The sequence below is a fragment of the Nyctereutes procyonoides genome, unplaced genomic scaffold, assembly GCF_905146905.1.
Source record: "Nyctereutes procyonoides isolate TBG_1078 unplaced genomic scaffold, NYPRO_anot_genome, whole genome shotgun sequence".
NCBI lineage: Eukaryota > Metazoa > Chordata > Mammalia > Carnivora > Canidae > Nyctereutes > Nyctereutes procyonoides.
The window spans coordinates 12,926,852-12,941,486 of record NW_026575035.1 but is presented as its reverse complement, the minus strand read 5'-3'; the positions used below and the strand labels follow the sequence as shown (position 1 = coordinate 12,941,486).

Here is a 14,635-nt window from a genome sequence, read left to right as displayed (position 1 = left end):
ATCTAAACTTGCCAGGAATAAATAGATAAATTCATGAAGAGGTTTTAATGAAATACTAAACTAGTGGGGGGAAAAAAAAGTTAAGGTGAATTAACAATGCGTTTTTGATGTTTCAGGCGGGACCAGATGATATCAGGAACTTTGATGCAGCGTTTACAGAAGAAACAGTTCCGTATTCTGTGTGTGTGTCTTCTGACTATTCTATAGTGAACGCCAGTGTACTGGAGGCAGATGATGCATTCGTTGGCTTCTCTTACGCACCTCCTTCAGAAGATTTATTTTTGTGAACAATTTGCCATCCAGAAACCATTGAGCAAATATAAGCCTACAGATGAGACTGAATCTCCTATTTGTGTGAATATTCAAATATGTTTAACTAGTGCCTCATTTTTACATGTAATGTTAAAAACTATGAAAAAATGTATTTTCTGCTGTATGCAAGAAAATAGGGCATTTCAAAGAGCTAAGTTTTGAATTAAAATTTGTATTGTTTATTAAGCTTATTTTTAAACAGAAATTTTAAAAGCTGTTGTTCTCAGCATTAACCTATTTTTAGAGAAACTTTTTGCTAATGATGACTGTTTCTCCCACTAAGTTTACACTAACATCTACCCAAGACAGACTATATTTCGACAGCCTATTTCAGTTTGGTTAACATACATTAATGCCTTTGTAACCCTCTACTTTGACCTTTGTTTTCAGATCAGAACTATGCAATTGGTATGTGGTCAAGTTTAAGAAGAAACCACATCTTTCCATGATAAGTCATTGTTTGACATAATCAGTTCTTGGTAGGATTAAAATGTAAAAGCATAGTTATTAACACATGGGCTGTAAGTTAACATTTTGAATAAGTGTTGATTCTGCAAATCAAATTAAGAAATAAGGGGAGATCCATTGTTTTTGAAATACCAACTCAAATTTGTGAATTATTTTTTCTTTGGAAGAAAAGTAAAGGCTCAATAGTTAGAAAGTTTAAAATATTCCCAAAGATCTGAAGGGTAATTAAGTACTACTGGATTTTTTTAGGTGATGCCAAAAATGAATGTCTCTGTGTCATGTATTTATATTACAAATACATTCTATTTATGTTATTTCTGGTCTTTATGTTAAGTAGGCCTAAATCTCAATATTTGCTTTTGCAAACAGCTGTTGAAAACTGTTTAATTTGTTAATGAGTGAAAAATATTGAGCTTTCTAGAGTTTTGACCTAATTGGGAATTAAAAAATAGAATAGCAAATTCTTGGTCAGTATAAATAATATAAATATATATTTCACTACGATGTAACAAAGGTTAAAAATAGTTCAGGCAGATGCAATGTCAGTATCTTTTTTGTCTTAGAAAAAGTATAGGAAACTGACCTTAAAATCATACTAAAAGCCATCTGTGTACTTGTCATTATAAAAGAGAATAACTACAGGAAAACTAAAAAAGAATGCTTGCCTTGGAATTCTGCTTCTTAGAGTAGAGATTTTTCAAATCATGAAGGAGACATTGTGAATATTTAGGGACCAAGTTTAAATGCTTCAGGAGCAAGCATTCTTTCCATGTATTATCTCCTGAGAAAGAAATTACAAAAGCATTTCACACCAATACCCTTTGGCTTAAAAATGTCCTGCAGAATGGGGGGAGGGAAGTGTGCTTTTGTTAGATTAACAATATTTGCATCCAATACACTGAATCTTCCTTTAGAGGTAAGACTTTAATAGCAACACTGTAAATATTTGGTTTATTTGGCACTACTGTAAGTTCTGCTTTTACACAAAGCTCTTTGCTTATTATAAAGCAAAATAAAAACTAGTTTCTTGTATGATTTTTTTTACTCAGCCACTCCTTAATTAAACTGCCAAAAAATTAAAGTGCAATATTGTATATTTTTAAGAACAAATTTAAAATATTATGCTGATGTTTATTGAATCACAAGAAGTACAAATCTTATAGTATAATAAAACTAGCAAAAAAGATTATTAAACATCTAATTCCTGTCATTATTTTAAATTGGTAATGGTTTATAAAAGTCATTACAAAAATGAATTATTTGTATATGTGAGGGTTAAAAATATAAAACTTTACCTAAGTATTTGGGCACACATAAAAATTAGATCATCTAGATTATCATAGGCTGACATGTTATTCAGGGAATAAAGCCTCTTCCAAGTTTCAAGTTTATTTTTTCTCTCATAGCATGCTAAGTCTTTTAGGAAAAAAAGAAAAGTGTGCCCTTTAAATGGTTAAACTATTTCATGGCTATTGCCAAAATAAATTCAAAGGTCTAAGTGAAGAATCCCTAACATTCTTCATGTTATACATACCTCTTATTTTATTGCATATGGTACAGTGAAGAGCTTCCCAGCCATTGTTACATCATAATACACACTGAAATTTACAAGCTTTTGGTATACCTGGGGAGAGGTGCTAAATGATGTAGAGACAGGAAGCAGATTCTCTGTTCAAAATTTGTATATGCCAGACATCCCTGGGTGGCTCAGTGGTTTAGCACCTGCCTTCGGCCCAGGGTGTGATCCTGGGGCCCCTGGATCAAGTCCCATATCAGGCTCCCTTCATGGAGCCTGCTTCTCCCTCTGCCTGTGTCTCTGCCTCTCTCTGTCTCTCATGAATAAAGAAAGAAAATCTTTTAAAAAATTTGTATATGCCCAAATAATTTTTGAGCTTAAGATACTTACAGAGCATATATAAATACTGTTTGGATATAATTTTAGCAATGGTAATCATTTAAAAAGTGATTTAAATGTTTGAAATCTTTACTACTGTAAAATTTTGTCACCATTAAAAACTTCACATTACCAGTTTCTTTTAGAATACCTGTAACTAGTAATTATCCACAGGCATAATATTACAAAACTTTACACATATTTTTTGAGTTGTTCTTTTGTACATCATATATTGTATGAAAAGTGGGAGTATTATAGGAAAAATTTTGGTGATATTAAAATGAATTTTTCAATAAAGTGTGTTGAAATTAGTAACTTAATTCCTCATATATGTAGTTTGGAAGTAGGTCTATTTTTAAAGTGGGATTTTCTGCCACTTGCCTTTAAAGTCAGTTTTTACTTTTGTTGATTTTTACAGATTCCATGTCTCAAGGTAATGATTGTTTATTTATTATGAAAGTACATGCATGAGTTTCATGTGGTTGGAGTGCCTTGAAATGATAGGCCAAGTTTTGAGTGTAAATGAAATCGACTTGGGGCAGGGAATGCTACATGGCTTGATCAGATGCTCAAAAGGATTCACTGCTGTAAATATGATTGGGTTTCCTCTCTACCATTTTTGTTCTTCTTTACTCACCTACTAAGAGAAATTGCTAATTTCCCTGAAAGCGTTCCATTTGGGAGTTTATTTTAAGCATTTTTGGTGTCTTACCAATATTGCATAATCATCCATTTGTACTCCTTTAAAAACATTCCTTAATAATTAAAAAGGCCCCTATGCAGAAATATTTATTTTACTGTTCCCTTACATTATGCCCATTTTTATAGAGTTAATTCAGAAAGAAACATAGCTGTCTCAGAGTATACCTTTAAAATAATTTACCCGAAGTCAAGATAGTAGAGAATAATTTAAAGCAATATTACACCAAAAAAGCCTACAGAGACGTATAAATTCAAGGTGATATTTATAGCAGTGAAGTAGCCAATCAAAGGACCCCACAAGGCAGCCTGGCTGGCTCAGCGGTTTAGCATCTGCCTTCAGCCCAGGGCCTGGTCCTAGAGACCTGGGATTGAGTCCCACGTCAGGCTCCCTGCATGGAGCCTGCTTCTCCCTCTCCCTCTCCCTCTGCCTATGTCTCTGCCTCTCTCTCTCTCTCTCTCTCTCTCTCTCTCTCTCCTCTGTCTCTCATGAATAAATAAAATCTTTAAAAAAAAAAGATCCTACAAACAAGTTATTTTTACATTTTGTACTGAAAATGATGAACACTGTATGCATCTTAATAGCATAAAACAAAAAAATTATATCACTCTAACCCTCTTTTTTGGAAGAACCAGACATTTTTGGTAATTTTATTTTATTTTATTTACATTTGGTGATTTTACAAATCTTGTGTTCAAGTGTGACTTGGAAGTTTTTACTGAAAAGTCTCTTTTGCAGGAATATATCTCATAGATGTATCTTTTTTCTTTCTAATATATTTTCAGTATTTTCATGTCATTAAGGAGCATAGATCTAGGGACGCCTGGGTGGCTCAGCAGTTTAGCACTGCCTTTGGCCCAGGGCGTGATCCTGGAGTCCCAGGATCGAGTCCCACATCAGGCTTCCTGGATGGCGCCTGCTTCTCTCTCTGCCTATGCCTCTGCCTCTTTCTTTGTCTCTCCTGAATAAATAAAATATTAAAAAAAAAAGGAGCATAGATCTACCCTTCAATTTTGAGTTTCTGTGGGAAAATCTAGAATGAGTTATTAACAATTGTTTTTACAGTTTATTAGTTAACTCCTGGAATCCAGAAGGCTTATATGCAGTAAAACAGACTTACCCAAATAGTCTAATGTGATCTCAGTCTGATGGACTTCTTCAGTTCTTTCAAGATAGTAGTTAATATAGCCTTGCTTTGTTGAATTTTTCTCTTATGCCTCAGTAATAGGAATAATAATACAAAAATTACAGCCTACTTTGTTAATGTTACGTTGATGCTGAACATTAATACTTATTTACTTCAGAAAGATAACCCTAGCTATATGCCTCAATTAGATACCAAAAGCAAAGCTTTGGGGGGGTGCCTGGGTGGCTCAGTTGGTTAAGTTGTCTGACTTGATTTATGCTCATGTTGTGATCTCAGGGTTATGCGATCAAGTGCCTCGTCAGGCTCTGCACTCAGCAAGGTGTCTGCTTGAGATTCTCTCCCTCCACCTACTTGTGCACACACTCTCAATTTTTTAAAAAAAATGCAAAGTGTTGTATTTGTCAAAATTCATGTAACTTTAACATTTAGGAGCTGTACATTTGTTCTATATAAATTATACCTCAGTGGGATCCCTGGGTGGCTCAGAGTAAAGTTTAGCACCTGCCTTCGGCCCAGGGCATGATCCTGGGGTCGAGTCCCACATCAGGCTCCCTGCTCCCTGTCTCTGCCTCTTTCTCTCTCTCTCTGTGTGTGTCTCTCATGAATAAATAAATAAATTCTTTAAAAAAATTATACCTCAGTGAAAAATATTAAAAGGAAAGACAAAGCCATATATAATAAAAAATAAAATTTAAATAATCCATAATTCTACCATTTTAAAGTATTTGAGCCATTTTAACCACATTACATATGAAAGAATTCAGGATTTGGAGCCCAAGAAAAACTAAAAGGGAAGAGGTGAAAACAGCCCAACCTGAGCCATGTTAGTACACAGGAATGCATTACAGCGACTTACATTTACCAGTTCCACCTGTAAGGAGCTTAGAAGTTGCCAAGTAAAAAGCTGAACAGACTGAATCATCAACAACTCTTCTTGGATACAGAAGGAAAGGGAGGACACAGGGCAAACTGCTACCTCCAACACTAGACAGGTGAATATAAGAAGCTGCAACTTACTGGAGCAGAGACTCAGCTACTGCAGGAGCCAGTGCAGTAGTTGGAAAATCTGAACTAGATTAGCAAATTGCCAAAGGCTAAGTGTAAACAACTGAGAGTTAAAAAGTCCAGGGGGAGCAAGTCATAGGGATCCCCCACAGTTTTGTGAAATTGACCTCCCAGAGCTCAAGCACCTTCTCACAAATATTGGAGGAAAAAAAATATATATATAGGAGAAAAGTCCTCTTGTGCTTCCAGCATTTCAAAAATGCCAGGGCATGCTGGTCTTCATAACATTCTGGTCTACTGCCTTTAGGAGAAGCTAGTTAAACAGAACCTAACAGAGCCTAATATACAGGAAGGAAAGTACCAAACTCCAGTCAGTTCAAGTCTTACTCATGGGAGAAGGGAAATACCCAACCTCAGTCTATTCTAGCCACCCTGTCTCACCTAATGGGGGAGAAAAAAAACTAAGAAATACAGTACAGTTGTTAAGTTCTCCCAGAAGCATAGGATCACTAAAAGACCTAATCATAGTATTACAGACACTTCCGCTCCCACCGTACCATATCACCACATTTTAAAAGATCTATTAATAGCACCTTCCTTTCACCCACTACATCATGTCTGGCCACCAAGAAAAATTACAAGATATGCTAAAAGGTGAAAGCAAAAACAAACCCCACACAATTTGAAGAGAAAGCATCAGAATGCAGTGATTTTGGAATTATCAGACCAGGAGTTTAAAACAAGTATGATTAATATGTTAAGGTCCCTAGGGGTGCCTAGGTGACTCAGTCAGTTAAGCATCTGCCTTCAGTTCAGGTCATGATCCCAGGGTCCTCGGAATGAGCCCCGCATTAGACTGCCTACTCAGCAGGGAGTCTACTTCTCTGTCCCCTCTCTGCCCTCCCCCCTGCTAATGTTTTCACTCAGATAAATATAATCTTTATATATAAATCAAGAGTTGGATGCTTAACTGACTGAGCCATCCAGGTGCCCCTTATGTCTAATATATTTAAAAGAATGTATTCAATGCATAAAAATCTATTAGGTTTTACTGGATTTGGTTGAGATAAAGCTCCGTTATTACTTTGTCATAGCAATGAATTGTTACGGTTAACTATTCAAGACTTAAAAAAAAAAAAAGCCTTCAAAATATATGAGTACTTTTTTGTGAATTGATTCTCCTTTAAAATATAAGGCCCATCACCAGACCATAGCCTGGTTTTTCCCATCTAAAATAGTATTCATAACTACAGAAATGCTCCACAAGACAGTTTTAACATCCTTTTGCTGTTACAAGTTAATTTCTACTTCAGCAAAGCATTTTCATCACCTCATCACTAACAAAAATCATATTCCCCAAGAGAAACAAACTGAGTTGTTTTGTCAACCCTAGTAAATGTTAAAAAGAATGGTTTCAATTTATTTTCTGTAGAAAGTGATCCAACACTCCACTCCCTGGGTCCTCCCCAAATCACACAATACAGTGGGACTGATAATTGCACCAAGTAATTCTAATGGAGGATGAGTCAGCATAAGTTTTAAGGTTTTTTTGGCAACAGCTTTATTGAGATTTTTTTTAAATACCACACAATCTACCCATTTAAAGTGCACATTTGGGTGGCTGAGTCAGTAAAGTGTCTGACTCTTGATTTCAACCCAGGTCATGATCTCAGGGTTGTGAGATTGAGCTGCACATCAGACTCTGCACTGGGTGTGTAGCCTGCTTAAGATTCTCCCTCTGCCCCTCCCCTCCTTTCTCCCTCTGTAAAAAAGTTTAAAAACAAATAAAGTGTCTAGTTCCCTGACTTTTAGTTTATTCAGAGTGGTGCAACTATCACCACAATCTATTTTAGGACATCTTCATCACCTCAAAAAGAAATCTTATGTGGTTAAACAAAATGATATAGATACATACAATGGAATACTATTTAGTCTTGAAAAAGAAGGAAATTTTGTTATGCTACAATATGGATGATCCATGAAAGGAAATTTTGCTAAGTGAAATAAGCTAGTCAAAAGAAATAAGTAAAAAAAAAAAAAGAAAGAAAGAAATAAGTACTATAGGATTCCATTTATATGAGGTTCCTAGAGTAGTTAAATTCATGGAGACAGAAAGTGGAATGGTGGTTGTCAGGGGTATCAAGAAGGGGGTAAGGATGGGGAGTAAATGGAATTATTGTTTAATGGGTACAGAATTTCATTTTATTTTGTGTCATATATATTTTACCACAATTTCATTTCCCCTCAAGTCTAAACCACTGATCTACTTTGTACAGATTTGTCTATTCCAGCTATTTCATTAAGATGGAATCATGTAGTATTTGGCATCTTTTAAGATTTTTATTTATTCATTCATGAGAGACACAGAGAGAACGAGAGGCAGAGACACAGGCAGAGGGAAAAGTAGGCTCCATGCAGGGAGCCTGACGTGGGACTCGATCCCGGGACTCCAGGATCACACCCCGGGCTGAAGGCAGCGCTAAACCGCTGAGCCCCCCCGGGCTGCCCAGTATTTGGCCTTTTGTACCTGGCTTCTTTCACTTTACATAGTATTTTCAAGGCTCATCCACGTGGGTCGAAGCATGTATTAGTACCTCATTCCTTTCTAAAGCAAATAACATTCCATTGTAGGGATATACCGTTTTATTTAACTATCAGTTGTTTACAATTTCGGCTATGAACGTTCCTGTATAAGTTTTTGTGGGAGCATAGGTTTTAAATCTTTTCATTATCTATGTATAATAGAGAATGTGTGGCATGGTCTTGTTGGATCTTAGAGTAACTCCGCGTTGGAGGTAGTCCCAAAATATTTTCCGAATTGCTTATATTTTGCATTCCCAGCAGGAGCGTTTTCAGTAAATTAAAAACAGAAGAAACGGACGCCTGGGTGGCTCAGCACTTGAGCGGCTCCCTTCAGCCCAGGGCGTGATCCTGGGGTCCCGGGATCGAGTCCCACGTCGGGCTCCCTGCGTGGAGCCTGCCTCTCCCTCTGCCAGTGTCTCTGCCTCTCTCTGTCTCTTTCTATGTCTCTCATGAATAAATAAAATCTTAAAAATAAATAAATAAAAACAAACAAAAACCCATAGACACCCCTGGCCTGTGAAAACAACGAAAAGCAAAGTTTCATATCTAGCTTTCTCCCATTTCTGTGCCTCACAGAGAGGGGGCGACGGTCATTTAACTAAAGAGGGCGGAGGAACGGGCCGGGTACCCGCCCGATGGGGGCGGAGTCCCAGCAGCCCCCGCGCCGCCAACGGTGGAAAGGTGCGCGCATGCGCGCGAGGTCTTGCTGGGAGTCGGTCTCCAGGGAGCGCCTGACTGGCGGGCTCGGTGGGTGAGGCGCGGCGTGGGTGGTGTTCGCTGTTGGGCTAGGGCTCCTGGTTCCAGAGGCTGCGGAAGGCAGTGCGAGAGCTTCTGGGTCCCAGGGTGTGAGGTCGGATTCGCTTTTATCCGCTTTGTGAGGTGTTTTTCTGCTGAGGGGCCAGGGTGAGGAGACGAGACTCGCGCCTGTTCGAGGTGAACCGGCCCTTGAGTTCTCTGGAGTGTAGGAACGCTTGTAGAATTTTACCCCCGTTCTCTTATTTAATGCGTTTACGCAGGCTTCCATGTCGATTTCCACTTTCCCCTCCTCAAAAGTGAATCCACTCCCAGGACCTCTGCTTTACACAAGTGACACCGGGGCTTTATCTCTCGCTTTTTTTTTTTCTTTCTTTCTTTTTTTTTTTTTTTTAAGCTTATGGCCTCCAAGCTGTGATTTACGTGGCCCTCATCCTTGTATATATCGGTGTCCCAAGAGCCTGTCAGGGTTTACAGTATCTCACATGAGCTTTACGTTATTTTCCTACTCCTCGGGGTTCCATGTCTCCATGAGAGCAGCAGCATCCACCCATCCTGAGAACACCCCCAGGCTGATCACCAGGTCCAGCGTGACATCTTCAAGAATCTAGAATCCATCCCCTCTAGTTCATTTCACTCCTAATGCCCTGGATTGGACCATACATCTATCTCTCAGGACTATTTCAGTAGCTAGAAACTGATTATCTTTAACTCTCTATCCAACCCATCTTCCGCACTGGCAGCAGGCATTGATTACCAACATAAAAATCTGACCATGTTTCTCCTGTTAAAGACTTTGATGGCTTCTTTTTTGCCTATATAATCGTCACGGACTTCAAACACTTTAATAGTCTGATTTTCACCAATTTCATTACCAATAGCCTCCCTTCATTCAGACCCAGAAACCCTATGTTCAAATGAAGCACAGATGTGATGTCCTGAACACAACATACACTTAAGATCATTGTATCTATGACCACTGAGGAACTCTGAACTTTACCCCCCCGTATAATAGCAAAAAGGACAGGTCTCAATTACGTTTCTTTGGAAAGTGACCTGAATTCCAAATAGTAATAAGGACATGGATTCAATACTGTAGGTCTGAAAATTGGGGTAACAAGGGATTACCCCATCTTTGGAAAAATTCTGTTTTCACATCTCCAATTAGTGAAATCTTTATCAAATGTCACCTTTAAAGTAGAATTCATTGTTTTTGCTCTATGACCCATTGTATTAAGTCAAAATGTCCTAAAACAATAGAAAATATTATGCCCCTAACACAAGGATGATGCCGTTTTGTGAACTATTTGATATATCTTGTACATTAATATTTATTTTATAGCAAGTAAGTTATAACTTTTTTACATGTCTCTCATCTCTCACTGTACTCTTTGTGAACAGTAGGAATCATTTTACTCATCTTTGTATCCCCGGTGTCTAGGACAGTCTGGTATCTAATAAATAGTTAAGTGCCCAATAAATACTTGATGATGAGTAAATGTGATGGTCATTATCTCCGACTTCTCTTAATTGGCAACTCCTTGAAGGCAGGATCCAATCTTAACCATTTTATCCCTAACACCTGATACAATTGGTATTTATTGTTTCCAATTACTGTTTGCTGTCTTTAAATGAATTTGACATATTCATTCTCATTACCAAGGTTTAATGTGTTATGTTGGATCTGGAACTAAGTCCTCAGACTTTTTAGGTTAACTACATTTTACTTAGATTGAATTTTTGGAACAACTTTTACCACTTTCACTTTTTAATAAACAAGCTCTGCAAGAGGACCTCATCATCTACTATTTATTCCAACAAGCATTTTATGAGAACACCTACTCTGCAAAGAGACAGTTGAGGCTCCTGTTCTTAAATTTGCAATCTTGTGGAGAATAGTATGACCTACTGTCGATAAAAAATGTTATTTGGCAAAAAAACCCACAAAGTTTTGTTTCCTTTTGGGCAGGAATTTTTTTTTTGGGGGGGGGCAGGAATTTTTTTAATTTGAAAATATTACCTCATTTCACTCTCAGTTTTACGTTGAACAGTTGTGAGGTTTTATTAGAGATCATGAATTGAAAATTCTAATTTATTTTATTTCTAGGTAGTCTCATCTTTTCTGTGCATTTCACCACCTGTAGTCTTTACCAGCCAGTAGTTTAATCACTTAGTAATAGAGAAGAATCATTAACCAGAAGAAAATGTCCAATCTAAAAATGAAAGAGGCAGCCCTGATCTATCTTGACAGAAGTGGAGGCCTCCAAAAGTTTATAGATGATTGCAGGTCCTACAATGGTATGTTCAACAAAGGGACTTTATATTTAAGAAACTTTAAAATAAATCCCTACATGTAACTATCTGCATTTTTATATTTGTGTATCTTTACAGATTCAAAACAAAGTTATGCTGTGTATCGATTCAATATTTTAATAAATCCCTCTGATATTACTGAATTGGATGCTGAACTAGGAAATCACATTTTACACCAGCCTTTAAAAGCTGCTCAAGTTTTTCAATCAGTAAGTTAAAGAAAGAAATAATTTTATGCCACGTGGAATTTTTGGTAACTTTGTTTGTTTGAAATCACAGGTCTGTTTTACTGCTGTTAAGACTCTCTCATTAATTGGACAATTACAGACTGAAACTCAAGTAAGTTTTACTTAAATTTAACAAAGAAACCTAAGGTAAAAACTTGATAATTACTTGTAAATAAATATTTTTATATTCATACTTTTGTTCATTAAAAAAGAGACTACATTTCTTCAGAGTTCAACACAGTATCTTAAATACACATCTTTGCTTCTTCTATTATAACATTGGAAAATTTTATAATAAAACATTTCAAACATACCCCAAAACAAAGAGAATAATACAGTGACCTCTATATAGCTATCATTTAGATTTAATAGTTTATAATATTTTGCTATACCTGCATCATCCATTTTTTGCCAAAATATTTTAAAGCAAATCCCAGACATCCTAATGATACCCCCTACAGCCTTTAGTATCAACTTCTAAAAGTTGCAGACATTTTTCTTATATAACCACAGTGCCATTATGACCCCTTACAAAATAACAATTTTTTTGGTACCATCTAATATCTGGGTCATATTTAAATTACCCATTTGGGCTCTCAAGAGTGTCTCAAAATTGATTTGTTCAAATCAGGATCAAAACAAGGTCTATGCATTATAATTAGTTTCATTAAACCTCTTTTAACCTAGAGCAATTTCTTCCCTCTTCCTTTTTTATTCCACTGAGTTTTTGAAGAAACTAGTTAATTGTTCTGTACAATGTTTCATACTCTGGATTTGTCTGATTATGTTTTATGGTATTTATTCTTCCATACCCCATATTTCTGAAAAATATAAATTGGCTCTAAAAACTTGCTTAAATTCAGATTCAACTCAGGACACCTGGGTGGCTCAGCAGTTGAGTGTCTGCCTTCGGCTCAGGGCATGATCCCAGAGTCCCAGGATTGAGTCCCACATTGGGCTTCCCATGTGGAGCCTGCTTCTCCCTCTGCCTGTGTCTCTGTCTCTCTCTCTCTCTCTCTGTCTTATGGATAAAATTTTAAAAAAAATTCAGATTCAACTCATTTTGACAAGAATAAGTCATACTTATTGTCATGTATTTTATATTGTACTACATTAGAAATACACTGTTTTTCCACTTTTAGTAATCCCAGAATTACTGATCAGTGGGTTCTGGTAATGTCAGTCTGATCTCTTCAATATATACTCTCCCATCAATATTCACCTAATCGTTTTTGCAGCCACTGATGGCCATTACCTAGAATCCATTATTTCATTAGAAGTTGCAAAATTGTGATTTTTCTAATTTCAGCAACCTTTCTGAATTTATTAGTTGAAGTTATTCTATAGCAGAAGTTTTCTCTCATCAACTATTTGGTCACCCTGAAATACAGTTTGTACCTGAAAGGCAGAATAAATGGTTGATTCTTTCCATTTATAAATTTTCAGAGAATAGGAATCCCTGGGTGGTGCAGCGGTTTGGTGCCTGCCTTTGGCCCAGGGCGCGATCCTGGAGACCCAGGATTGAATCCCACGTCGGGTTCCCGGTGCATGGATGTCTCTGCCTCTCTCTCTCTCTCTCTCTCTCTCTCTCGTCTCTGTGCGACTGTCATAAAAAAATAAAAAAATAGGGATCCCTGGGTGGCGCAGTGGTTTGGCGCCTGCCTTTGGCCCAGGGCGCGATCCTGGAGACCCGGGATCGAATCCCACGTCGGGCTCCCGATGCATGGAGCCTGCTTCTCCCTCTGCCTGTGTCTCTGCCTCTCTGTCTCTGTGACTATCATAAATTAAAATAAAAATAAAAATTAAAAAAAAAATAAAAATTAAAAAAAAATTTTAAAATAAAATAATAAAAAAAATAAATTTTCAGAGAATAATGAATTGAAATCTAGGAGCCTCCAATAATGACCAATAATTTTTTTGGTTTTGTTTTTCCTTTTTTTATTATGAGTAACTCATAAATTTTAAAATATTTCTAATATATTTCAATGAATCTTTGTCACTCTTTTTGATATTCATATTATTGTACTTTTGATCATTGGGAGTCCCTTAGAGTTTGCTTTTATGTCCTTTTGGCACAACCCATGTTTTAATTTTTTTGTAGCTCCCTTGGTTTCTGGCACACGGAGGTGTACGAGGTCCATCTGGTATATCTTCTGCCCCAGACCTACAGTCAGTCATTTCCCTTAAGCAGCCTTGGTTCCTTTTGGTGAAAAATTACATTTAAGAGATCACAGTCTGGCACTAAAAGTATTCATTAGTATTAGATTGTCATTGTTTTGTAGGTCTTTTCAGTGTAGGTCTTGTTTTATAGCCAGGAATTTGTGGTTTTAAAGAAAAATAATTCATAATAATATTTTCAATTAAAATGTAAGATTTAAGGGGTTTACATCTTTAATTTTATATTTAAATCTTTTTTCTTATGCTTAAATTTTGTTTCCTAATAACAGTAACAAATCATTTACTTGATTTACTCCACAGATATACTTACTATAGTGTAATGCAAGTCCACTTGGATCTTCAATTTTTATTAATACCATTTTTTACATTCTTATTAGATTAATATAGTGCTGAAGTTAACACATTTACCACAACTGCGAAGTTATAGTCTTGATCTTTGTGAGTTTCCACTTGATTATGCATCTCAAAGATTTTATATGATGCAAGGAATTGTAATTTCAATGACAACTGTAACCAAGTATACACAAGGTGCAAGATTTCTTTGTTCGGATGGAGCATGCCCTCTTTCAAAAGGTAGATATAAAAATGTAAAATCAAAACGTCAAGCAATTTATTGTTTAATCCTAAATCGTGTTTACCATTAGTTATGAAACATTCATAGAGTAGAAAGAATAGAATAAAACTTGGTATTTCATGTTTATAAGTTCACTTTGCATAATCTTGAAGAGTGCATTCTTTTCTTTCCCTACTATCTTGGATTGTTGAAGTACTTGTTCTCACACATTGTTTCATGACTGTTCATGCTGTTACCTCTCCCTGTAATGTCGTCTCTCAAACCTTTGGCTTAACTTCACTTCAGTCCCTCTCCGGACATCTTTTCCATTCATCCCCACTTCTCATTGGGTTGGATGCCATTCCTCTCTATGCCACTCTAAATGAATACCACTTATTGAAATTATCTGTTTCTTATTGCTCCTTTTTGAAACTGTATGTTTAAGTATCCATATCACTAGTACCTTGGCATAGTGCCTGGCGAGAAATAGCCGTGCAATAAA

At 36.6% G+C, this 14,635-nt stretch overlaps 2 protein-coding genes and 1 long non-coding RNA gene across 7 annotated transcripts in view; 2 read left to right on the top strand and 1 right to left on the bottom strand.

The window, feature by feature from the left end:
• SGK3 (serum/glucocorticoid regulated kinase family member 3) overlaps positions 1 to 2,985 on the top strand; it is a 133,348-nt gene extending 130,363 nt beyond the window's left edge. For all 5 annotated transcript variants that reach the window (XM_055318156.1, XM_055318158.1, XM_055318159.1 and 2 more), the window contains exon 17: positions 117 to 2,985. In XM_055318156.1, coding sequence (XP_055174131.1) covers positions 117 to 287 — 171 coding nt within the window. In that variant the 3' untranslated portion in view covers positions 288 to 2,985. The remainder of the gene's footprint in view (positions 1 to 116) is intronic.
• Positions 1 to 14,635, bottom strand: part of LOC129505204 (uncharacterized) — a 42,743-nt gene that overhangs the window by 8,166 nt on the left and 19,942 nt on the right. The window lies entirely within an intron of this gene.
• MCMDC2 (minichromosome maintenance domain containing 2) overlaps positions 10,943 to 14,635 on the top strand; it is a 36,303-nt gene continuing 32,610 nt past the window's right edge. Inside the window, exons 1-4 of the mRNA XM_055318155.1 lie at positions 10,943 to 11,160; positions 11,254 to 11,384; positions 11,455 to 11,514; positions 13,958 to 14,153. Of these exons, the coding sequence (XP_055174130.1) occupies positions 11,067 to 11,160; positions 11,254 to 11,384; positions 11,455 to 11,514; positions 13,958 to 14,153 (481 nt within the window). The 5' untranslated portion in view covers positions 10,943 to 11,066. The remainder of the gene's footprint in view (positions 11,161 to 11,253; positions 11,385 to 11,454; positions 11,515 to 13,957; positions 14,154 to 14,635) is intronic.